Below are 25,548 nucleotides of genomic sequence, written 5' to 3' on the forward strand. Positions count from 1 at the left end.
TTTATCTTCAAGCAACTATCAAATAGGGAGGATACGTCAGAGTAAAAGAGATACTATTTGAGGAGGAACCAACTATAGAAAATAGAATTGTACTTCAACAAGCACAAGCATAATTGAAAAAACACCTAAGCTTTTAAGAATAATACTGGAGATAAAAGGCAGGAATGAACTGGTTCGCTGGAGGGGATAGAAACATAAAATTCTTTCACAATCATGTAAACATCAAGAGGCAAAAGTTGAAACTCAAGAGGATACAGAAAATGAATAGTAATTGGCTTGAAACACAAGAACTTATGGCTAATGCAGCAGTGGAGTTCTTCAGCAACCAGTTTACACAATCAGGGGATACAACTAACTCTGAAATGCTTAACAATGTACCCACTATGGTGACACTTGAACAGAATTTGGAGTTGTGCAAATATCCTACAATAGATGAAGTGAAGAATGCAGTATTTGTTTTGTCTGGTGATAGTGCAAGTGGACTAGATGGACTAGATGGTTTCACTGGATTGTTCTACCATACATGCTGGGACATTGTGGGAGAAGATATCTACATGCTTATTTAGGAGTTCTATGGTGGGGTATCACTCCCAAAATCCATAACACGCACTAATCTGGTTCTACTGCCTAATAAACCTCAAGTGCAAACATTCTCAGACTTAAGACCAATAAGTCTAAGCAATTTCATCAACAAAGTAATATCTAGGGTATTACATGACATAATAGAGAAAATACTTCCCTCTTTGATTTCGCCCAATCAATCTGTATTTGTTAAAGGCATGAGTATATTTAAAAATATTTTGCTCACACAAGAAATTATCACCGACATAAGGTTGAGGGGGAAACCAGCCAATGTCGTAATCAAGCTTGATATGTCGAAGGCTTACGATAGGGTCTCTTGGAAATATCTTCTACATATTTTGAGGAAGATGGGGTTTGCAGAGCATTTCTTCAACATGATAATGAACTTATTGGTCAAGAACTAGTACTTAATGCTAATCAATGACCAATCATAAGGGTTCTTCAAGTCCAACAGATGGGTGAAACAAGGTGACCCCCTATCTCCTACTTTGTTCATTCTGTATGCGGAGGTACTATAAAGATGACTAAACAATATGTTCTTATACAAGAATTTCAAAGGATTTGGAATTCCCAAATGGACAAATCCATTAAACCATTTGGCTTACGCAGATGACACTGTAATCTTTTCATTTGTTGATCCTTACTTTTTGAAAAAAGTAGTTGACGTGCTTACAAACTACGAACAAATTTCTACACAATTGATTAATAAGTCAAAGAGCTCTTACTACATGCATACAAAGGTGTCAAGGAATTTGCAGGAAACAATTGGTTCTATCACTGGCTTCCAAAAAGGAACATTCTCATTCACTTACCTAAGGTGTCCAATGTTTTACATAGGGAGAAGGAAGGATTACTGGAACGACCTCACTAAGAAGGTGAAAGAAAGGCTACACTCTTACAAGGGGAAACTGTTGTCTTTTGGAGGCAAACCAACACTTATAATTAGTGTGCTTCAGAGTTTACCTACTCACATACTTTCAGTCTTGGATCCTCCTAACAATGTTCTTGAACAGTTACACAAGATGTTTGCTAGATTCCTTTGGATTTCCACTGATGAGGGAAGAAATTGGCACCGGACAAAATGACTCAACTTGTGTCTCCCTACTGAAGAAGGAGGAGTGGGGGTTCATATCACTTTTTGACATCTCGAAGTCACTGTTTGCAAAGTTATGGTGGAAATTCAGAACATCCAAGTCATTGTGGTCAAGCTTCATATGGAATAAATATTGCAAGAAGGAAATACCAACTGTAGTGCAATTCAGGAAAGGATCACATGTCTAGAGGAAAATGTTAGAAGCAAGAGATGAGGTCGAGCATGAAATTCTATGGCAATTAAACAATGGATCCACAAATGTTTGGCATGAAGATTGGACTGGACTTAGACTCTTATACCATCATGTACCACCGGGGTTCAATATCAATAAAGAGTTACATGAAGTGGCAGAGTTAAGAACAGAAAATGGTTGGGATGATCAATTGCTGGATCAAGCATTCCCAGAAGACATACCTGACCACATCAGGCAAGAAATTGACTTCGGACATACAGTCGCATACTGGGACACACCTATATAGATGCCAACATCATCAGGTAAATTTACAGTTGGGAATGCATGGCGCATATTGAGGCATAGAGAACGAACAAATCCAGAACAAAAGTCAATATGGACTAAAGGTTTACCCTTCAAAATTTCATTTTTTTCTATGGAGATTATGGAGAGGAAAAGTACCAACAGATGACTTATGGAGAAGGAATGATTATCAAACTGTTTCGAAGTGTTGGAATTGCTTTTCACCACAAGAAGAAACATTACAACATATTTTCCTTACCAGCTCAACAACATCACAAGTGTGGAAATCCTTTATACACGACGCTGGAATTGTGGTCAACCTGATACAGATTCATCAGGTGATTAGAGCTTGGTGGAATGCCGAATGTTGTTCTAAGCTTAAGCCACTCTTCCCGGTTGCACCAACAATTATTTCTTAGGAACTTTGGAAGAGGAGGAACGCTATAAAACATGGAGGAAAAATAGTTTATGTTAAAAGGGTGGTGCATGAGGTTAACAATACACTTCATAATCTTGCCAAGCTAAAGTTTCATTGGCTACCAAGTATACCTCTTCTTTGGTCAGATTTGATTAGGTTTTTTGAAGCTTATAAACCAGTTGTTATCACCAAAAGAATTACCTGGCAGCTTTCTTTTGAGAGATGGTTCAAGTGCAACACTGATGGCGCGTCTAGGGGTAACCCAGGCCCAAGCTCATATGGCTTTTGTGTGAGAGATTCTGTTGGTGATGTGGTCTTTTTCAAAACAGAACAGATAGGGATTACAACAAATATGGTCGCAGAGGCAAATGCAATTATGGAAGGGCTTTCATATTGCTTTCAAATGGAACTAGACCCTCTAATCATTGAGACTGACTCAATGGTTATGAAGAAGACCATTGAAGGAGAATGGGAGATTGGGAGGTACCCTGGTGCATTTCCAATGAAGTCAAGAAGATTAAGGAATTGAAATGGCAATTCAACATGCTTTTTCAGGTACATTAGAATTCCAATCATTCAATGAATTTCCTAGTACTGCAAAGACACTGATTAATCAAGACAAGAGTCAAATCCCTAATCTAAGGATTAGGGTCACAAGAAACATAAATACATAATGACGCGTAACAAGATTACACACAGATTTTACCTCAGTTTTCAAATCAATAACCTGCTACACATTCACACACCCAAGCATTTTGCATTGAGGTACACAAGACACATATGGCTAATTTACAATGACGTAGTACATCTGTTGTATATGCACTGGACCGCACTCTTTGCGAGAATAGAAAGGCATCAATTTGCATGTTGTTGTTCAAGTCCAGCAATACACAGATATGGCAACACCCATTCCATCGTGACAGAGTCATCACATATCCAAAATTATTTTGTAGAGCTACGAATGACAGTGTGCTTCTATGAATACACTAACTGCAGATCAGTTCAAAGGATGGTCAAGTTATATTGTTTCTGCACATCACTTTATATTGCTGGTTTTATTCTGCAGTCGTTAGCTGTTTGTTTGATGCAGTATCACTTCACAATGGTATTAGAATGTCACTATTCTCATTCTGGGGGTTGTTCTTCAACTTACAACAATAACACTACAACAAGGCAGCATTCAATATCCAACAGTTCATGGAAAATACTATGCTTTACAGTTCTGCATCACCAACGGGGGGAAAGGAATCATTCCATTAAAGACTGCTATGCTAGATGGAAATATAGTAAAAATAACACAATGATACAAAGTGTGTTTTCTGGTTCTATGCTTAAAACATTTGGGGTGTACTCAGTATGTGGTATTAGCATTCACAATGCTCAATCTACTGAGGATACTTCAATGGTCAAAAGCACCTCGCAGGTTCATTCACAAGCACTCATCTGCTTCAGCCGATGCCCTACAACTTCCTCTAATCCTCCTGTATTATTTCAAAATATAGAGTTCGAACCAGATGAAGCATCCACAACATTCCTCCATCACTCACTGTCCACCCTTCTTCACTACTCCCAGAACACACAAGAACTTAGGAGCATGAACTTTCCTCCTAACATGTTTGTTACATTTTGCAGGTTTCAGATATATGCTCAGCTTATTGAGACATCTGCAGGTATCAATCTCTTGCGGCTGTATCGATTCTTTAGGCCCTATACTAGTTGCGAGTAGTGCAAAGAAATACAGACATGGGAGCCTCAAATGCTTTTTGGTTACTGCAGCAAAAATTCAGAAGTGTTCAGTAAAGCTACAGCTGCAAGTACTTCAACAACTGCACCAACAGAACATCGATTCACAGCATGAACAAGTTGTACAGTTAATCCACAAGACATTATTATTGCTGCTTCAAATAGACATCAGACGACTACAAGTTAGGGAGTTATCACATATAGGGTACAAGGTCTCCTCAGTGTGAAACTTCACACAAGGCGACTGACTTTGCTGGGTGCTTTGGCGCTGCTTTCTCACAAACTAGAGATATTTCGATACTCAGTGGTATTAGCATTTCATAATGCTCAATCTTTGGTTGATGCATCACTAAAGGTGAAGATACAGTCCAGTTTTCACAGGAGCAATACACAAGTCTTTCTCTGTTTGGCCAAAGTGACTTATGCCCATCTCCAACGTGATTTATTTTGTATTATCATTATGTTGTGCTGCTGTGACTACATCAACAAAATCACCTTCAACCTGATAACAAAGATCGAATGCTAGGGCTGGTTCGACACACCACAATAACAATACATGGGACAACATGTGCAAATAAGCTGGGGGATATCAAATCACTGAACACACATTTGGTTATCAAAACTTCTGACCTGGAGCAGATATTTGTAACTCAGGTTCAACCAAATTAAAACAAGCAAGTATTACATCATTTTGCATAGCTGTTGTGGATTCATAAATGACTTCCTTTTTTTGGGAATGCAAGAGCAAGCGCTTGGTGAGAGATTTGTGGTGCTTCATTGATTCTTTTACAATTGTCGTCTACATTCACAAGCCTACTTCAGCTAGACACTTTCGAGTGCATACTTTGTAATACATAGCTTACATTTGTCATTTTTTATTCTATATTAGTTACCTACATTTCACTATTTTCAGAACTTCCCTGTTTGATGGGATACTTTGTAACATTTGGACCCAATTTGGAATTTATTTAATATATTAGCTACTAGGTTGATGACCTAGTAGTATATTTGCTATAAAAAAAAAGTTTGATAAAAGCCTCACGCGTCCAAATGCAACTAAAATACATGTAATTTGTCATGTCAACATGGCATGTCTACTTGATACACTTAATAGCCACTTGAAGTGTCTAAATGATAAATAGATCAAATAAAGTGTTTGTCTGATAGTTAAAGACAACTTAAAGGAGTTGTTTATGTATTTCACATTCAAAATTTATATGATTCAAAAGTTATTAAGAGCTAAAATAATGGTGAAAGAAAAATATTAAATACACTTGATAAGCTGATATTTGAATGATAGATTTAGACCTCTATTAAGTTTTAAGTTTAAACAAATAGGCCTAACAATGCTAGTAGCTTCCAAAGGATGTTCTCACATGGGAATAGTCCTCTGTTTATGCACGATTAAGATTTGATTCGGCGAAACTTCACGATTTTGGAAAGAAGTTTCTTTGCAGAGGAAGGTAGGAAAAGAGGAGCCAAAATAAATAATAACTAAAATAAAAAAGAATGAGCATTGGTTCATTTTACATTATTTAATTAACGAAAACCCAATATTAGGTACAACCAAAATGAATACTATACATTTTATTTATTTTATCAGTTATCCACGCAATGGACTTCTCCGCTCTAGCAGAAGTCATTCCGCTGCCTCTTAAATTACAATTTCATTTTCTTAAATATCCTTTAATCCTGTTTGAAAATTCGTCATTATATTTTAATATAGTTTTAAAAGTACTCTACATGAAATATAATTCAACTTAGTAATTAATGTTTGATTGACCCATGTTAGGAGTATATCACAAAAATTACTTATTCATTCTTTGACAATTCCACGATTGAAAAATATTTCCATGACAATATATATAAACATGACTTAAAACAGAAAATACTATAATATGGATATAAATATATTGAGTACCCAACACTAAAGCATGTAATCTATTGTTAAATGTCCATTTAAGATTTTGTTACTAATTGCTCTAAATGTTTTGCTATGTTAACAAAAACACGAAAAGAACAGAATCAATAATTTTATAACAATTGTTAATCTCAAAATTATAGTTAAAGAAAAGAATGTAATCAATTAGTGAATACTTTTAGTTTTTACATTTTTAGGTCAAGCATACGATTTTGCCCAAATTAGTTTTATTGCTTGAAATTTGGAAAGAAAATAGACTAATTTTAGTGTGCCATTTAGTAGTTTTACAAAAGCTTCTAGCTTCAAATCATGTCTTACCCAGTGGCGAATCCAGAATTTTCATCAACGGATATCAAAATATAAATAATTATATATATCAAAAAGTCAAGGGGAGACAACGTATAGTAAATAACTAAATATACATAAAATAAAATAAAATAAAAATTATCTAACAAAATAGTGTAATTTTTTGATGAAGGGATGCTGTTTGACACCCCTTGCTTCAATATGGCTCTGCCACTGGTCTTGCCCTCGCAATATATGATTAATCTGATATACGTATACAAAGCTACTACGTACATTTCAAAATTCAAAGTTCAACTTTCATTCATTTTTTAATATCGACAAACTATATGTTCTATATTCTAACAACAGACCACTTAGCTACCAAAAATAATAATAACGGACCAATTCAAACATACAATTTCGATTAAAATAAAACATATACTGGACCTATATTTGATCTTATCAATGAGATTTTTTATATTGTACTATACCAAAAATAAAAAGAAACGAATCCGATACTTACATGTGTTTCAAAGCAAAAACAAATTAAACTGAAAAGTAACTATAAGTCGTTCCTTGTAAGTGAAACAAAAATACTTAATTTGCCCAAAAAAAAAAGAAAAAAAAAAGAGCAATACTCCACTGAAATAGTCCATCTCGTTTTTTCTACTATTCAAAAATATTGGCCAAACACCTTAACTATCTAAAATAAGCATCTTTAGCCTCCCAAAAACTTTGCCAAATAGGTTGTTCATCTATTCCCTTCATTTGCACCCAAAAAAAAAGAACTGCTCTAGATACACCTTGAGAAAATTTTGGGTCATAATTAGTACTAATACAGTGCAATAAAAAATAATTGTATTCACTAACTAAATATAATAATAATATATATATATATTATTATATTTAGTTAGTGAATACAATTATTTTTAATTGCACTGTATTAGAGAGATGTATGTATATATTAAATATATACAAAATATATATTTAATCGATTATTATTTTTGAAAACGACTATACTGTATAGTTTAATTAAATTTAATACTTCAAGTCCAACTGCTCCATGGACTTTTGGTTCATAGTCAATGCTTTTACCGTAACAGAGTGCTTTCATAATCGTAGGTGTTTGAATGTGATTCAACATTTTAATAGCCCGGATATAATTAAATGTGATGGCCACGAATTTGTGTTTTCTTGTAAATTCTAGGTGAAGATTTTACGGAGTTTGGAGTGCTTTTAGAGGATTGTCGTTTTTTGCTAATATTTTTCTAGTTTAAGTCAAGAGGTAAGCACATTTAATATTTTTCTGGTTTAGTTGCTTATTGTTTGACAAGAAAGTCTAGAAATTATGCTAGTCCTTTCTATTGGGAATATGCTCTTTATTGTAAACTTGCTGGTTACTAATTCAATCTAATAAAAGTCTGTGTTTAAGTTAAAAATAAAATAATTATAGGTGTTTTAAGTAACAATCTTACCCTGACATTATGTAGTCAATATAACTAAGTTATACTGCCTAATTATGCAAAAGAACGAAATTGAATAGTTTGCCCCGTTTGAACGAAGGGATTTGGTCAACTGTACTTTTAAATTTGGCCAAATAACCTGATTAACACTTTTATTTGTTCGATTTTGACAATCTGCTCTTTTATTTTAAGGGTTTTTGAAATTTTGAACATATTCAAAATCAGTATTTTTAAATACCTTTAATCGGTGACGAAGCTTTGGCATGACTGAAACAGTTAAATTGTGCGAGGGAAACACGATTGATGTGATTAAAAAAAATTTAAATCAGGAAAAAAATGAAAAGAACAACAACAACAACAACAAATCCAATTTAATCTCATACGTTAGGTCTGGGGAGGGTAATGCGTACACAGCCTTACCCCTACCTTATAAAGGTAAAAAGACTGTTTCTCATAGACTTTCGACTTAAGGTACAACAAAAATAAAGCAACAAGTAATAACAACAGTAATATAATAAGGTAATGGAAGCGAATGACATAACAAGTAATAAAAAACTAAGAATAAAAGAATACAAAAATATTACTAGTACGGCTGGTAAACTTAGGAGAAATACCCGTGGTGAAGCCAGGAATTTCATTTAGGGTGTTCAAACTTGAAATAAGTAAGCAAAATTCCCGATAAAGAATGCTCAATATATGTTATATACCTTTAAAATATAATATTTTACCTATATATATAGTGTAATTTTTCGACAAAGGGAAGACTATGTACCTTCGCCCCTCAAAAACACACAACTAACTATCAATCCACCACCTTAATCATCGACCTCCACACCTTCCTATCGCTAGTCATGTCCTTGGTTAGGTGAAGCAATGACATATCCTGCCTAACCACCCCTCCTCAATACTTCTTTGGCCTACCCTTGTCCTTCCCCAAGCCCGCTAAGATCAACCTCTCACACCTCCTGACTGGGGCATCTATGTCTCTCCTCTTCACATGCCCAAAGCATCGCATCCTCTATTCCCGCAACGTGTCTTCCACAGATGCCACTCCCACCTTATCTCTAATAACTTCATTCATAATCTTGTCTATCTTGGTATGCACACACATCTATCTCAACATCCCAACACTCAACTCCATACAACATAACCGGTCTAACCACCACCCTGTAGAATTTGCCCTTAAATCTAGGTGGCACATTCTTATCGCATAAAACTCCCGAATCTAGCCTCCATCTCATCCAACTCGCTCCAATGTGGTGGGTAGCATCCTCGTCAATCTCCCCATTGCCTTGGATTATAGACCAAAGATGCTTGAAACTATCTCTTTTGGGAATGACTTGAGTATCAATTTTCACCCCCACTTCTTCTTCATACCTCTTATCACTATACTTGTACTCCAAGTATTCAGTTTTCGACATGTTCAACTTGAAACCTTTGGACTCCAACGTCTGTCTCCAAACATAGCCTAGCGTTAACATCCTCTTGCGTCTCGTCAATCAGTACTATGTCATGAGAAAATAACATACACCATGACACCTTCCCTTGTATATGTCGTGTCAGCACATCCAACGCTAGGGCAAACAAAAACGTAGTAAGGGCCAATCCCTAGATGCAACCCCATCTCCACATGAAAATGTTCTGAGTCTCCTCCCGCAGTACTCACACGAGTCTTAGCACCTTCGTACATGTCCTTAATCACCCTAAAGTACGCTATCAAGACTCTGCTAACCTCCAAACATCTCCATAGCACATTCCTCGGGACTTTTTCGTAAGCATTCTCAAGGTCAATGAACATCACGTGTAAGTCCCTTTTCCTCTTCCTATACTGCTCCACCAATCGTCTCACTAGGTGAATGGTTTCTGAAAAAAAATAAAAAAAAATGAAAAGAAACAATTGGAAAAAAAAAGTACTACCTCCGTTCTGGTTTATGTGAATCTATTTATTTTTTGGTCTGTTAAAAAAAGAATGACCTCTTTCTAAATTAGGAAATAGTTTTGCTTAAACTTACAATTCTACCTTTAATGAAAACTTTTATAACAACATAAATACTCTAGATCCTTTTTTGAATTATTTAGGATCACAAATTCTAATTTTTTTTTTATTTTTATAAATTTCGTACTTAATCAAATATATTCACATAAATTGAATGGAACGGAGCGAGTATATAAAATGTCTCCTATATACGTAATACGACTTTACAGTATAAGAATCTCATTGGAAAAATTTCTTTCCTTTGGTCTTTCCGTATTCATTCGTACATCAAGCGAAAGAGTCTTGTCGTAAAAAAATATAAAAGCGCAGGCCGAGGCGAGGCCGGCTACTAGTCAATGGTCAACACGATCACTATCAATCTGCAGTATTGGAGAAGCTCAAAAGCATGATATTGTATGTATACAATATAATTTTCCGGAATTGACCACCCTTGACAAAGGGTAGCTTCGCCCGTGAGCTGGTGACCTTTATATTAATTCAACACGTAGTCTTAATTACTCCGTATTTAGTACCTAACGAACTTGGAAAAAAGTGCTTTTAACTTTTCTGGATGCTTCCTTCCTTGATGTTTCTACTTTCTATGGGATTCCTCTCCAGTTTGTGCAGTTGTTTAGAGAAACGACGGAAAAGCGGCGGCGCAGGTGTCGGAGACGAAGCCGATGACACGGAAGATGACTTGTTTTTTGAGCTCCGCACTTTGCAAATTGCTACTAACTTCTTCTCCGACCTTAATCAGCTTGGTCACGGAGGCTTTGGACCTGTTTATAAGGTGCGTTTCCTCGATTTTTTGTTTTTGTTCTATAGTTAACCACGGTTCATTTCTTCGCACAAACACTAAAATTCTATTGTTTTATTGAAATACGAAGAGCCGAATTAGGTACTATAAAAATTTACCTACAATTGCGGGACCAATTGTGGTTGTTTCATTGCATTGTTGTTACATTTCGCATTAATGTCTTTCTAAGATAGGAGATCCACTTGGAAGCCGTCCTGTTGGGGAGATGATTAAATAAATAAATGTGTCCCTATGTAAGAGCTTAAACTTTTTGATTAGGTGGTCTCATAATTTAACATGGTATAGAACATGCAAATATACTTAGATCAAGTCTCATAAATATTTCCACATAAATCACATTTGCACGTGAGTATGCCTGTTAATACACAGTTAAAATAAATACATATGTACACCTTTTGAACATCTTAAGCTTTTAGGTGAGTGCTCATACAATCAACGGAACAAGTCAAATTGCTGTTTGTACATGTAGTATTTACTGTTGCGCAGCTAAGATAATTGTGACACGCTATCTTTGGGCTTTTTATCTTATCTATATGAGTAGTGCAAAGGATTATCTTTGCTACCCCAAGCCTAACATTCACTGTTGGGAATTCCTAGGTAGTGTAATGATTTACATGCCTACATAGCTATTCAGCAATAAACTATTATTCATGTGATGTTTCATTAATAATGCTGCTAATGGCAACAAGCTTGTCAAAAGCTAATCTTGACTTCTATTTACAGAATTGGGTGGATTGTTGTGTTGATTGGTTGAATGTGGATGAATTGATATAAGGTATAGAAGTGGTGACAATCTTGGCAAATGATGGACATGAGATGAAACATGGTGGTTGTGGTGATGAAACAGTAACCATGATTGTAAAGGGTAATTTGTTCTTTGTACTGATGATAAATTCTTGGACGGGAGAGAGAAGGTCAAGAGGCAAGTCATGTGGTGTTGAGTTGGGCATAGGCTGTCGAATAGAATATTGCTGATGTTGCTTTATAGTGACAAGAGGAGTTGCTCTGATGGCAAGCAACCTCCACTTCCAACCAAGAGGTTGTGAGTTCGAGTCACCCCAATAGCAAGGTGGGGAGTTCTTGGAGGGAAGGATGCCGAGTTTCTATTGGAAACAGCCTCTCTACCTCATGGTAGGGGTAAGGTCTGCGTACACACTACCCTCCCCAGACCCCACTCGTGGGATTATACTGGGTTGTTGTTGTTGTTGTTGTTGTTGTTGCTTTATAGTGCGTAGGTCCTTGAACTGCTAATTTTCCATGTAGTACCATCACGGACTCCTGTTGCTTAGGAACCGAACCTGTAAAATAGTATTCACTAATCAGTAACAAGTTTTCATACATCAGAAACATTCTAATCTAATCAGTCCAAATGAAAACTAAATATTTCAAAATTCCGAGACTCCAGTCAATAATTAATTCAGCTGCCCTAATGAACTTCATATGGTTACTATAGTTGTATAGTTCAATGAGGGAGATGCGAAGTCTATCTTGATTTTATCTTTTTATTACTTTTCTTCACAGGGACTGATGCCAAATGGTCAGGAAGTTGCTGTAAAGAAGTTATCCGTAGATTCAAGACAGGGAATAAAAGAATTCACAAATGAGGTGAAATTATTATTGAAAATTCAGCACAAAAATCTGGTTATTTTGTTCGGTTGTTGCGTGGAAGGACCTGCAAAGATGCTTGTGTATGAGTATCTGCCAAATAAAAGCCTTGACTGCTTCCTCTTTGGTAAAATAAACACTCATGATGCCAAGAATTTCTTGAATACCATCAGGCTCGGGAAAAACTAATAAAGTGCGATTTTTCAGCTAAGGAGAAGTCTCCATCTTTGGATTGGACGAAGAGATTACAAATAGTTACTGGTATCGCAAGAGGTCTTCTCTATTTGCATGAAGAAGCCCCTGTAAGAATCATACACAGGGACATTAAGGCCAGTAATATATTGCTGGACGAGCAATTAAATCCAAAGATCTCAGACTTTGGTCTGGCGAGGCTGTTTCCAGAGGACGGCACTCATGTAAATACATTTAAAATCTCTGGTACATAGTGAGTGTTATTTCCTTTCCTTGTATTTTTTTTGAATCACCAAGTGAAAAAAAAAAGGGGTTCCTCTGCTCCCATTTTCCTCCCCTTTTTTTCAGTGCAGGCTCTCCCTTAAACTAATTGTCATCTGAGCTGCTTCTGCTGAATGCAGTGGTTATATGGCTCCGGAGTATGCATTGCATGGTTATTTGTCCGTGAAGGCAGATGTGTTTAGCTTTGGCGTTTTGCTATTGGAGATTGTAAGTGGAAGGAAGAACAGTGATCGGCGGCTTGATTCACAAAAGGCAGACCTCTTAATCTATGTAAGTTCCAGTCCCAAAAACTTCAATGTATAAGTTTTTTGTTTATGTGATTGAACATGTGTATGATTTGCATTGCTTTCATGAGTTTTGAGTTTAATTTCATACTTGAATATCACTAAATACTAAGGGATCGTTTGGTTCAAAACCAGGATATCCCATGATTAGTCTCAGGAATATAACCTGGATAACTTATCCCATCTTTTATATGGGATAAGTTACACCAAGTTTTTGGTTTAAAAATAATACTGGTTTTAGTTAATACCTCCGACCAAACATGGGATAAATTTAATCCCAAAATTTATACCGGGATATCCCATCTAATCCCCGACTAAATGACCCCTAAGAGGGCTTGGCCTGGAAATCAGATATTCAAATTTTATATCAAAATAAGAACTTGCTGTCATGGGCATTTCTTGAAAGTAGTATTACATCTTAGAGCATAGTTGAGACAACCAGTCAGTTGTTATTCTCTGCTGCACATTAGCAGGAAAAAGTGACTGGCAGTGACAGCAACATAACCTTCCATTTTCATTCCTGAAGAAGGAAAAGATCTAGAACAACTTTTGATATTTAACCATCCACTCTCCTCTAGAGTAATTTGAGGATGTAGAAATAAATATATCCTCTCTCTTTTTACAGGCCTGGGAACTATTTCAAGAACGGAGGACCTTGGAGCTTGTTGATTCTAGCCTTGAAAACTATGATGCTGATGAAGCAGCAATGTGTATTCAGTTAGGATTACTGTGCTGTCAATCTACTGTTTCAGATAGGCCCGATATGAACTCTGTTAATCTCACGCTTTCAAGTGATTCATTTACTTTACCAAGACCTGGTAAACCGGCAACACAAGGCCGTGTAAGCAGATGGACAACTGATAGTTCTAGTGCCTTGACAAAAAATACTACTACTACTACTACTAATGCCAGCAGTACTTTAACTGGTGCGACAAATGCTACTTGTTCTACTAAGGTTTTTGGAGGCAATAGTTTTGTTGAGGATTATTCTAGAAATTCTATCTCATATTCTTCTATGGACGAAGGTAGATGACCTCATTTCAAAGACGGAGCTAGGATTTGAGTCTTATGGGTTCTGGATTATAATTCTTTTAAGCTAATGAGTTCTAAATTAATAATTTGTACATATTCATGGAATATCTTAATACAAATACAGAGTTTGAACAAAACCCCTGCCTCATTTGTATTGTAAATTTGTAGTGAGTTCGTTATTTTCCGTGTATATTTTGTTATTTACCTCATTTATCAGTTCACTTTGTGTGTGCGTGTGCCCACGTGTTTAATATATGTCAAATATGTCTTTCTCATCTTCTTGGACTATATTCATGTGCAATCTGTTATAGGAAGACGCACTAAAATATGGTCCTATTTCTAAGCTTATTGTGTAAATATAAAGGACCATAACAGAAGCGCATAACTTTACGGTACTAAGCTTAACAAATTATTATTCCCTCCAGTTTTAAATGCTAAGCATTTTGGCAAATTGAACAAATTTATTCTTACGGTTTTAATTAGTGAAATATTAAGGGTGTGCAACATTTTAAAAAGTAAATAATATGGACACGAGGTACTATTTGTTAAGATAACAAGTCAAACGTTTTTATTTAGCACTACAGAAGTTTCTCAAAAGGGTGTCCTTTCCCATGTTTTCGTCCACTTCATGACAAGAACAAATATTTGAATGTTGCTAATGACCTACACTTATTTTCTCCGAGCTAACATGTGAGTTTTTATAGAGTGGAGTTGTGAATTTAGTAAGAGCCAAAACCAAGATCCGAGGAACTTGAAGCTCGAGTCAACATGTTTTCTCCCAAGACACGATTGAATAAACGTAGACGACTTATGTCAGTATTTGTTACACTTAATTGGAGTGTAGGAAGTAGAAAGGAAGTGTGAGATTGGGTGCATGTGGCATGGGTTTCAGAAAATACACAAGAACCCACGCCGCAGTTATAGCCACCGACTACTGACTCAGAATAAACTAACACACCCTATTCTGATTTTTGATTCTACCATTCATTATCAGCCATCTCATTTTTTATACTCTTTCTCAATACCCTCTAAAAAAATATAAAGGAAAGCCACTAATTTTTTATGTAAAAGTTCACCAACTGCTGCTCATCATCTTTCTCCATTTTGCTTTGCTTTTTATGCTGGGGAAAGGGAATAAAGCCACTTTTAAAAGTCGCTCACTCACACCCACTTGAGAAAAGAAGATACTTGATCCCTTTGCCCCTGCAAATACCAGTTTGAAACAAGACTCTTTCTAAAGGCATGCCAAATTGGGAGCTGAAGCATTGTTGCAAGCATGAACAAGTCGTTTTTCTCGCCACTCTCGGCGTTTGCTCCGTTGTCATTCTTGCTGTACTTCCCTTTGCTTCTCCATTTTTCTTTTCTATCACATTCATACTCTCACATATTCAAGGAAAAGTGCTATCTTTATGATAAGGAATATTTTCTTGGATATCTTAATAATGGATCTCAATTGTGGAAATGTTATGTGCGTCGCTAGGCTTGATCCTTTCCCTCTTTATGGGTGCTCTGTTTTCCCCTTTATTTGTTGCTTATTGTAGAATTTTCTCCACAATCCCCCAACCAAAGAGCATATTGAGTATACCACTTGAACTATAGTTTTTCTTAAGAAGTGAATTGTGTTTAGCCTCTTTTCATCTGCACATTCTTATGCAGTACGTACCATTTACCTTATTGTCTCTCATAAATTTGAACCTCAGGAAGTCCACTGATGTGTTATTTCCTCCTTCCATGGGATGAAATTGGGGGGGGGGAGACCAGCTAGGAGTTGATGCTTTAAACAAGTAAAACTAAGTGTAAAAGAACTAATCAAGGATTAATTGAGTGCCCAACAATGGTGAAGCCAAGAATTTAGCTAAGGGTGATATATATATATATATATTGGTACAATATGATCCATTATCAGAGAGCAATCCTGCCCCCGACGGATCATTCCTTTTTCCGATTTGGATCCATAACAATGGATTGATTTGATTGTCACCAACTTTTAAACTGTCCATGGTGTCTCAATGTTGTAGTTATGGTAAATTATCAACTGGTCTAGTTTACTTGTCTTCTACTTTTTGGAAATTTAAGCTGTTGACTGCTGTGACTTAGTGCTCTATCTGTGACCATTCTGTTGTTTGTTTCTTGCAGCTTTGGAGGACAGTGCTACTACTACCTTTCAAGCTTGTTACCGTGTTTATTCATGAAGCTAGTCATGCTATAGCGTGCAAACTTACTTGCGGCCATGTAAATAGTCCTCTCTCATTCTCTTAATTTGTCGAAAGCTGATTATGACATGTACTTGTAGAGTTTCATTTTGTAATAGAATATGATACTTACTGCACCACCGAGATACTTCAGGAGTTGCACCATCCCGGGGTGAGCAGAACATATCTATCAGATAAAATGCTCGAGAAGTATTCCAGTGCTTGGTTGTTGTTAGCAAATATACTATTATAGTCCAGTATTATCATTATCATGCTTCATAGCATTAGAGAGAAAAAGACAATCCTGAACATATCCGTCTTCAATGCTTGCTTCAAATTCCTTATACCCTACATATGTCTTTGTAAATTGGGGAACTTTCTCACTGCCAACTGCTTTATTAGCTATGACATTGGCATATATTTCTTTATACAAACCAATTACTAGCAAATAGTCCTATCTTCAGCCTTATGACACAGATGGGTCTGCTCTTCCTATTTTAGCTGATTTTCTGAAGGTTGTATCCATCTGCAGGTTGAGGGGATACAGGTTCATGCTGACGAAGGTGGTACTACCCAAACACGTGGTGGCGTATATTGGTTCATCTTGCCAGCTGGATGTATATTTCTATCACTTCCGTGGTCACTTACATTTTATGTTCTTATTAAAATGAATTATGAACTTATTGATTTAGTTCTGTTTTGGTTGATTAGATGTATAGACGATCTTAGAACTAACAGAGTAATTTTCGATACTTTCTTATCTCAAAATAATATTGCAAACTACTGTAAAATGCCCATAATGATTTCTTTCTGTCATTGGCTGATGTTAATAACATATGATACTCTTGTTTGGTTATCAGTTGTATTTTTTCCTCTATAGATCTTGGTTCAGCATTTTGGGGAATGGTTTTAGTGCTCGCATCCACCAAGCTCCTTACAGCAAGAATTGCAGCAGGATGTTTAGTGGTCACTCTAATTGTTGTTCTTTTTGTGGCTAAAAATGTGAGTGATCAATTAATTCCCTTAGAGCATCTCAAATTCATCCTATCTATGATCGCCTAGCCTAAATGGAATTACATATGTGATTAGTGACAAAGCATCCTAATGGAATGATATATTTGATAAACTTGGTGTATAACTAATCGCAAAGTAGCAGGTGTTCTGAAATAACTTTTAATACTATCTCGGCGTCTTCTTTGCAAAGATTTTTGCTTTGTTATAGGACTGAGACATTGACATGACCATGAATAGGAAGGTGTGGAAGTTGAAATTAAGGTAGATGGTTAGGGCAGGTAGCCGAGCGTTGTCCTTGACGGTAACAGTAGCTTTCGTACGATGATTTAGTGTTATTTGTGTATTCTAGTATCCCTTGACTTCTGTGATTACTTGTTATTGCTTTCATGTCGGCTTTCTGATTGCAGTACCTAGTGTATTTAGTTTTGTATTTTTGCTTCGTTTTCTAATTGGTATGCTTGTTGTTGTTGCCCTTCCCTTTACCTATTCTAAGCCGAGTGTCTTCCGGAAACAACCTCTTTTCCTTCTTGAAGGTAGGGATAAGGTCTCGTACACACCACCCTCCCCAGACCCCACTTGTGGGATTACACTGGATTTATTGTTGTTGTTGTATAGGACTGAGACATTGTGCTAGTTGATGTTGTATCTTTTAAATGATAATGGTCTTAATATGCATGGTTCTGCGATGAAGTTGGTGCACTTTTCTTACTGATCATGTCATGTCTCTTTTCTGCAGTGGACACTCCGGGGCCTTTGTATTGGTAAGATCATTCAGCCAACAAGGTTTTTCTAATATTGTGATACCATGAAAATTAGTCCAAGCTGATATTTGAACCTCAAACCATCAGGATTTATTATCTTCCTTGGTGTTGTATGGATTCTGCAAGAAACAACAAAGATTAAAATTCTGCGGTACATCATTCTGTTCATTGGTAACTTTCAATCCCTTTGCCTAGTAACTAAGCAAAATTTCGTGCACCATTGAACTCTTTTTCCAATGTGTAAACTCTTTTTTGCTCATCAAAGCGTTACTGAAATGCAGGTGTAATGAACAGCTTATTTTCTGTGTATGGTAGGCCTGCAACTGTTTCATACCCTTGTTTATTTGATAAAATTCTACCTTAGCATATTGATGCCTGGACATGTTTTAAATTTATACAGATATCTACGATGATCTGATATCACGAAGAGTACACCACAGTGATGCTGAGAAGTTTGCTGAAGTGTGTCCCTGTCCTTGTACTGGTGTTGGCTGGGGGGTCATCTGGTGAGCTCACCTATAACTTAAAAAAGCAGCAAACCAGATATCTGACTTCCTTAAATAATACTCCTAGTAGTTCTTTTGCTCAAGGGAATGTCACTTGCAGGGGACTCATTTCTTTCTTGTTTCTCTGTGGAGCCACATATCTTGGTTTAGTGATCTTGTCTTGAGGTACGCCTGCTAATTAGACCATTCATTATAAGTCCTTATGTTTTAGTTAAATCCTATGTTTCATCATCATCTTCTCATTGAGTGAAGAATCTTACATGTATACAGAAGTTGTTTACTGGACTATCCTTGGATTCTAATTTCAATACATGTGTTTCTACTCACTCCTATGTGCATGCGCGTCTTGGGCAGGGTGGTTTGGGAATGGGCAATGTGGTTTTTATTCTATAGCCAGTCACCATCATAAGCTATTAGTTCTTCCAAGGTACAAAGAGTTCAGACTTACGGAGATCGATCTTAAAATGAAGATACAAAGGAACACATTTACCAATCTATCGCTCTTTCTGGAGATGGTTCTCTTCTAATTCTATTGTATTTTATTTCTGGCACATAACCGATAGAAATAAAAACAAGAATCGGTTCTGAATCATTTGCTTGCTGGTCCCGTACTCTTTTGACTTAAGTACTGCTGAAATTGCTGTGGAATCATCAGAATATTGTTATGTGCTTGTTGTGGTTTCTTTCTCTTATTGATGAATAGGCCTTCATTTTAAGTGTCCTAAGCGACAGAGTGAGGCATTGTAAAGTTTAAATTAGAGCCAACTGATGGGAATCTATTGATAAATAATAATGCAGGTAGTTCGAATTGAACCAGCCTCTTCTTGGATGAGAAGTTGGATTACTGCAGCACTTACAATTACAAACATATACGGATGCTGCAGGAGGAGAATTCGAGAATTAGACCAATATTTCTATATATCTCATATTCATATACCAAAAGGATGCATCGTACATTTCCTCATTAGGCATCAGTCATAGCTTCATTCGATTTGTCTTTAACATTATACTGTTGTACATATCAGTTTAACATAGTTTCTTCACGGAACTAGTAGCTTTCTAATTTTGGATATTTTTGTTGGAGTCACAATACAATTATGTCAAATCGGTACCTTCAATTTTATCTTTATTTATATTTCTGTCAATACATGTATTTACACTCAGGCGCAGGCATAAATACATGCATATAACCACAAATATAGCCCGTAATACTTTAACCTATCTAAACTGAAGAAAGGCGGAAAACTACTTGATAAATAAGAGAAAAATCGTGAGTAGTAGTTCTATTAGTACTTTACAAAAATAACTTTATAACCTTTTGATAATAGGAGAAAAATGAAGGTCAACATAAACATTAAGAAATAATTTTTAATGTCTCATTCACACAGGAGTCCTATAAGTTCTTTCAACTATATCGTAGTAAACTTAGCAACAATGAAAATGTTTACTAAGTATGAAGTAAAATTAGCAACAAATGAAAGTGATTACCAAGTATTACAAGCATATTAGCAATTAGTACATGTAAACGAGCAAGATTATTAATCTTCTAAACAAATTTTAAAAATATGTTGAACGACAGGAGTCAACAAAAGCTTCGGTACACTACAACAAGAACAACAACCCAATATAATTCCACTAGTGAAGTCTGGGGAAGATAGTGTGTACGCAAACCTTACCCTGTACATGTAAACGAGCAAGATTATTAATCTTCTAAACAAATTTTAAAAATATGTTGAACGACAGGAGTCAACAAAAGCTTCGGTACACTACAACAAGAACAACAACCCAATATAATTCCACTAGTGAAGTCTGGGGAAGATAGTGTGTACGCAAACCTTACCCCTACCCTGGGGTAGAGAGGCTGTTCCCTCCAAAAACTCTTCACTTTGCTCTTAGGGTTCCAAAAACTCTTCAATTTGCTCTTAGGGTGACTCGAACTCACAACCTCTTGGTTGGAAGTGGAGGGTGCTTACCATCATAGCAACTTACCATCATAGCAACCCACCTTCAGTACACTATATAACCTAATTCCTATCAGCCATCGTAGCCAACCAAACATAAGGAAAATTTCTTTTTTCAGGTAAAATAGAACGTTTCTATGAAACTATAGTGTAGGAAAATTAGAATAAAAAATCAATTAACAATTATTTCACGACTTCCAAAAATATTATAGAAAAACGTCACTAAAAAGCTAGAGTAAATTATTTTAACTTGGTTGAGTACTAAATTAGGGAACTGCAGGATAGGAAGACGATTTTATGTTACTATAGAGTTAATGTAACAATCACAACTTACTGCAGCAAATAAATCAGTACACTTATCATACACCTTGCCATATTGCGAGTACTTCTACTCTAATTATACACCTCAGATTACCAAACCCACGCTCAAGAAAAAACCTACAGGAGATAGCAACACAATACGTGGACAATCAACGAGTTCTAAAGATAATAACACCTAGGTTCGGCATAGAATGATGGAAACATGGCAAAAGATTTATAAAACAAGTTGAATTATCTTTCTAGAAGATTGGAACAAAATTCCACAGAAACTCAAAAACAGTTTTAACACTGTCCTCTGCCTTCCAAACAAAATTTAAATGCCAAAATTTTATAAAGTAGCCACTAATTTATAGTTCTGCATCAAAGAGATCAAGACCACTATTTTTTATGTTTTAAGCCTCCGTGATGGGGTACTCGAAAACAACATCTTTGCCCGAAAGCTTCCTGTAAACTGCAGAAAAGGTCTCCAGCTTGTACTCGGTGTTGTTGCGCTCCTTGGGATCCAAGAAGACCTGTCCAGCACAAACATGCACAATGATGAAGAACTGAGAAAAGTTGACAAATATAAATAAAACTAAAACATGTTTCAGAAGCTTCCTTCAGATTGAAATTATGTTTTTCTTTACTGTTAAAATAACCCCGGAGTCGATGTAATTTAGAAACAAATAGTTAAGCAACATGATACGACTATTTAATTTCAAGAGTCATACCTTCATTATCTTGGATCCATCAATGCGATATCTAGTTCGCTTCCCAACAATCTCAGCTGGTACAACCAAGTCCTCCAATATAGCATCGTGAACAGAAGTAAGAGTCCTGCTGCGGGGCCTCTGGGCAGCAGAGCCTCTCTTAGGGGGCCTCACTATCCTCCTGGTGGCAATGAAGATTACATCCTACAAGAAAGTGAATGTCAGGAAATGCTAAAAAATCATATTCTCCTGGTTGATTCTTGCATGAATATTTAGAAATCAAATAATGATCAAAAGAATATAGGACAACTCAATACTGAACATGTAAGTCATGTCTGACATCGCAAGCAAACTGGTATCCATTAAATAAAGCACACAGGAGTATCATTTCAGAATTAAGTTACATCAGTTAATTCATCGTTAGCCTAAAATGTACAAAAATTCCAACACTATGAATAAATAATTACTATAGAGTTCGCCACAAGAAATGGATGCATGCAAAAATTAAATAACTAGAAGAATTTCCATTCTTCAGAGTGGCATTAGGGTGAGAATCGTGCAAAGAGAACAAATAAATAAGAGTGGAGTATAATCTTTTGCCCAATCATACAGGAGATATATTGGTGGAGTCCAGTGAGCAAAGTATGCAATATCTTTTAAGACTCATCATTGGATTTTTTAATAAGGTAATTCATCATTGGAATTACGGAAATGTTTTAATTGCATCACCATATTGTCAATAATCTTAAATACAATAACAAAATGTGGCTCAATTCTAACGAACAGATTTCCAGGTACAAACTTGAAAACATATACAAAGCCAGTGACAGCAGGAAAAAAATGGCTGATGGTTACCTTTCCACTGAATTTCTTCTCCAGCTCCCTAACAAGACGGACATGGACCTTGCGGAAAGCTTTTCTCAGTCTATATGGCACGTGAATGACAACAGCTTTCCTATTTCCTGATACATCAATTTGACTGCAGCAACAGCAAAATAAATTAAGTACCACAGAACAATTCAATATATATTTACTAACAAAAATTCTGTTACACCACTCTTACGCTGCTGAATTGATGTATAGATCCTTCAATTCACTTTTCAGCTCTTGGTTGGTGTTTTCCAAGTCAAACAAAGCCTGTTCAACAACAAAATTTATATCGTCATTCCACAAACACAAAATAATCAAAAGTCGGATTCAACAAAGAACAACACAAAACCTGTGCAACGGACTCCTCAAATTCAGAAGGTTCAGCATCTTTGTCTTTGTGAATCTTTTGCCTTGACGTGTACATCTTCACAGATCTAATCAATCAACTGATTCAGCTATAAACCCTAAAACCACTATAAATAATCTGTAGAAACTTATCGACTAGGAAATAAAAAATCAAAAAATGTAACATTTTCTCCTGAAGATTCTTAGGCTATATCCTGATTATACAATATAGGAACGACTTTCAATCAATCAGGCATTGAGATATACAGCTAATTCCCAGCTTAATTAACTATTGTTCAGAAGTATGAGCATTCGTCATTTTTTTCTTTGTTCATATTATATGGAGTAGTAATTCAGAAAGATTAAGATAACAAACTTGAAATAATTCATGCATTTCTAATCAAATAGGTAAAATGCAGCAGAAAACGTCTATTTCTGCCAATTGTCAGGTATTACAATTCTGTTTTACGCATATTTTCTTACTAGTAAGGTAGAGATAATAAATTGCTTAAACAAATGGAAATTTGGCGTAGATTTGAGGGGAAGTGAGTATTGAAGAGGCAATGGAAGAGAGTGAAGAGTACCTCTGAGTGTTCGGCAACGGCGGACAGATCTGTGAGTGTGCCGGAATCACTTGCTCTGACAGAAGATAAAAACCCTAATTGCTGGAAGTGTTAAATTACTTATAAAGAATAATCAACGGCCAGGATGAGACAAGGAGCGCTGTGCGGTTCGGATTCTGTGGGCTGAAACTCGAGTTAACAGAATAAAAATTTAGCCCGTGTTGTGTACATCTCTAAGGCCCAATATTGATGCCTAGCCCACGTTATTGGACAAACAAGGGGTAAAATTCATAAATAGATACTTTTTAGCCCCTATAATTGAAAAATAGCCACTGTTATAGAGTTTCACTCCTGAAATTTACAGTACATCCGTCACTCAAAATAATAGTTGAAAATTTTATATTTTTTGAATATTAATGTATAATATAATTTCTTTAGACAAAATAGTATATATTTATTTTTGTATATTTGACTAGTGGCTGTAATTATTTTTGATCGATCGATCAAATGTGTAAAGCTCTATTTAACACCCCATGGCACTGACTATTTTTCAAAAATAGTGCTAATGGCCAGAAGATACTTTTTCTACACAAACAAGGTAAGTCCCAAACGTGTGAGTATCATAGCCCATCTCATGTGAGGAAAGTATTAACGATCAACTGACTCAATTAATTTTGGGAAAATTACCTGTTACGTCGGCACATAAGAAAGTTTATAGAAAAATTAGTTAATTTATAAAATATTATTAATATTAACCAATTAGCTATTTGTAATCAAAAAATATTTAATTTTTTGTTTTCTTTTGAATAGATGTTGTTGGAATATATTTGATACATCTTAAGAAGTTTAAATTTCAGTTTTGGGATGATTTTGTAGAATTTTGAGGTGGTTTGAATTGAAAATTCAAAGTTGAAGATGAACATGGAAAAAGATAATATGCGTATCACACTGTGTATCATTTATATATCATGTATGTATCATATTTGTATCAAATGTGTATCATATATATATCTATGTGTGAGATACATGCGTCGCAGAAAAATTTTTGAACTCGATTTTAACTACAAATTTTGATATCAAATCAGTCCAAATAACCTCCAATCTTCCTCAAATTTTGTATATTGACATCTATATGTTGTCAATGAATTTCAACCATATCCATTAAAAAAGGTCGTCTTTTGCTTAGATTTTTTAAATCTTGTATATATTTTTTTTGTGTATTTCATCACCTTGTTTGTTACCCCATCCATGAAATTTCTTTTTCGTCTTGTATCTGATGTTGCTGATCACGCTTAAAAATATGGAAGGAGATTTTTGCGTGTGATTCTTGGAGAGAAAAAATCCTTATTTAATTTGGTTTTCACTTTCGTATGTGATTGATTAGTTTTGGTAAGTTTATAATTAATGGCTAAATATTAATAAATTAGAACTTATTTGAGACATTTCCCTAAGATTCCCTTAATTTTTCTTCAAAGGCTTAAAACTTACTATTATTGGATACTACAATGCAATTGTAAGTTAGTTCCATAAACACTAAAACTTCCGTTGATTTATCTGAAATTTGATTGCATCTCAAACTTGAAATGCAACAATGAAAATTTAGCCTTTGAAGTAAAATATTACTGTAACTCACAGCAGTTAATTTTTTTTTTGGGGGGGGGGGGGGGGTTGAACAATTTTGGTGTTTGCTAAGTCGGACGGGATCAGCCAATTCATTTTATCTATTCAAGTAGTATCTTCTACGATTAAGTGTAACGTGTAAACTGCTTTGCTCAAAAGAGTTACTTGGACTGGATAAACGTCTTAATTGGTAATAATAAGTTCCAAAACTCTGTGTGAATTTTACTGCACTTCTGAGTTGGTAAAATTTGAACTCGAATTGGAAAAAAAGCATTCTCAATAGGGAATTCTCAACTTCGCAGGATCCTACATTTCATAGGGCCATGATCTTTGCGATTCTATAACGTACTAGTAAGCCAGTGGGCCAAAAAATGCAAAGCTCAGTTGGTATTTGTTTTATAGTTAGCAAACTCAATTTATTAAGTTTTCAAGGAAAAAAAGGTATTTGTTTAAGTTGTTTTCAAAGTCAATATACGAGCAGTCGAATCTCCACTTTCTGAATATTATAACGAAGACGAGAAGCGTATGGGAAACAATGT

The 25,548-nt window shown here is 35.7% G+C and overlaps 5 protein-coding genes across 7 annotated transcripts; 3 read left to right on the plus strand and 2 right to left on the minus strand.

Moving 5' to 3' along the window:
• Window positions 1-1,115: 1,115 nt before the first annotated feature.
• LOC138908570 (uncharacterized) lies at window positions 1,116-1,667 on the plus strand. The gene has a single exon (XM_070199246.1). It carries the CDS (start codon window positions 1,116-1,118, stop codon window positions 1,665-1,667), a length of 552 nt encoding a protein of 183 aa, XP_070055347.1.
• Window positions 1,668-9,053: 7,386 nt separating this feature from the next.
• Window positions 9,054-9,401, minus strand: LOC138908571 (uncharacterized). Its single transcript, XM_070199247.1, has one exon. The coding sequence runs from the start codon at window positions 9,399-9,401 to the stop codon at window positions 9,054-9,056; it is 348 nt and encodes a 115-aa protein (XP_070055348.1).
• Window positions 9,402-10,435: 1,034 nt separating this feature from the next.
• On the plus strand, window positions 10,436-14,388 carry LOC104098427 (cysteine-rich receptor-like protein kinase 43). 2 transcript variants are annotated; one of them, XM_033656704.2, is made up of 6 exons: window positions 10,436-10,745; window positions 11,496-11,637; window positions 12,294-12,504; window positions 12,585-12,822; window positions 12,971-13,121; window positions 13,761-14,388. In XM_033656704.2, the coding sequence occupies exons 3-6, from the start codon at window positions 12,300-12,302 to the stop codon at window positions 14,166-14,168; spliced, it is 1,002 nt and encodes a 333-aa protein (XP_033512595.1). In that variant the 5' UTR covers window positions 10,436-10,745; window positions 11,496-11,637; window positions 12,294-12,299; the 3' UTR covers window positions 14,169-14,388. The 2 variants fall into 2 exon arrangements, with proteins under 2 accessions (XP_033512595.1, XP_009603449.1); XM_009605154.4 differs by lacking the exon at window positions 11,496-11,637 and having other exon boundaries at window positions 10,439-10,745.
• An 878-nt stretch (window positions 14,389-15,266) lies between these two features.
• On the plus strand, window positions 15,267-19,582 carry LOC104098428 (uncharacterized). The gene is made up of 10 exons (XM_009605156.4): window positions 15,267-15,499; window positions 16,304-16,399; window positions 16,892-16,976; window positions 17,240-17,361; window positions 18,110-18,134; window positions 18,222-18,305; window positions 18,416-18,445; window positions 18,535-18,640; window positions 18,741-18,805; window positions 19,439-19,582. Exons 1-9 carry the CDS (start codon window positions 15,410-15,412, stop codon window positions 18,802-18,804), a joined length of 702 nt encoding a protein of 233 aa, XP_009603451.1. The 5' UTR covers window positions 15,267-15,409; the 3' UTR covers window position 18,805; window positions 19,439-19,582.
• A 1,553-nt stretch (window positions 19,583-21,135) lies between these two features.
• On the minus strand, window positions 21,136-23,586 carry LOC104098429 (small ribosomal subunit protein eS7-like). 2 transcript variants are annotated; one of them, XM_009605157.4, is made up of 6 exons: window positions 23,411-23,586; window positions 22,831-22,915; window positions 22,675-22,748; window positions 22,467-22,590; window positions 21,633-21,815; window positions 21,136-21,434 (listed from the first exon to the last, which is right to left on the minus strand). In XM_009605157.4, exons 2-6 carry the CDS (start codon window positions 22,903-22,905, stop codon window positions 21,315-21,317), a joined length of 576 nt encoding a protein of 191 aa, XP_009603452.1. In that variant the 5' UTR covers window positions 22,906-22,915; window positions 23,411-23,586; the 3' UTR covers window positions 21,136-21,314. The 2 variants fall into 2 exon arrangements, with proteins under 2 accessions (XP_009603452.1, XP_070053824.1); XM_070197723.1 differs by having other exon boundaries at window positions 22,831-22,927; window positions 23,411-23,472.
• Between the last annotated feature and the right edge of the window lie 1,962 nt (window positions 23,587-25,548).

Source organism: Nicotiana tomentosiformis, chromosome 3 (assembly GCF_000390325.3).
Source record: "Nicotiana tomentosiformis chromosome 3, ASM39032v3, whole genome shotgun sequence".
NCBI classification, from domain to species: domain Eukaryota; kingdom Viridiplantae; phylum Streptophyta; class Magnoliopsida; order Solanales; family Solanaceae; genus Nicotiana; species Nicotiana tomentosiformis.

Excerpts from the sequence above, each read along its gene's own strand:
- LOC138908570 (XM_070199246.1), top strand. The coding sequence starts at position 1,116 with ATGTTCTTATACAAGAATTTCAAAGGATTTGGAATTCCCAAATGGACA.
- LOC138908571 (XM_070199247.1), bottom strand. The coding sequence starts at position 9,401 with ATGTCGAAAACTGAATACTTGGAGTACAAGTATAGTGATAAGAGGTAT.
- LOC104098428 (XM_009605156.4), top strand. The coding sequence starts at position 15,410 with ATGCCAAATTGGGAGCTGAAGCATTGTTGCAAGCATGAACAAGTCGTT. Across the intron at positions 16,400-16,891 it reads GCAAACTTACTTGCGGCCAT|GTTGAGGGGATACAGGTTCA; the intron begins GTAAATAGTCCT and ends ATCCATCTGCAG. Across the intron at positions 18,306-18,415 it reads GTACATCATTCTGTTCATTG|GTGTAATGAACAGCTTATTT; the intron begins GTAACTTTCAAT and ends ACTGAAATGCAG.
- LOC104098429 (XM_009605157.4), bottom strand. The coding sequence starts at position 22,905 with ATGTACACGTCAAGGCAAAAGATTCACAAAGACAAAGATGCTGAACCT. Across the intron at positions 22,591-22,674 it reads CTATACATCAATTCAGCAGC|TCAAATTGATGTATCAGGAA; the intron begins GTAAGAGTGGTG and ends CTGTTGCTGCAG. Across the intron at positions 21,435-21,632 it reads ATGGATCCAAGATAATGAAG|GTCTTCTTGGATCCCAAGGA; the intron begins GTATGACTCTTG and ends TGTGCTGGACAG.
- LOC104098427 (XM_009605154.4), top strand. The coding sequence starts at position 10,527 with ATGCTTCCTTCCTTGATGTTTCTACTTTCTATGGGATTCCTCTCCAGT. Across the intron at positions 12,505-12,584 it reads CCTTGACTGCTTCCTCTTTG|CTAAGGAGAAGTCTCCATCT; the intron begins GTAAAATAAACA and ends GCGATTTTTCAG. Across the intron at positions 12,823-12,970 it reads TTTAAAATCTCTGGTACATA|TGGTTATATGGCTCCGGAGT; the intron begins GTGAGTGTTATT and ends TGCTGAATGCAG.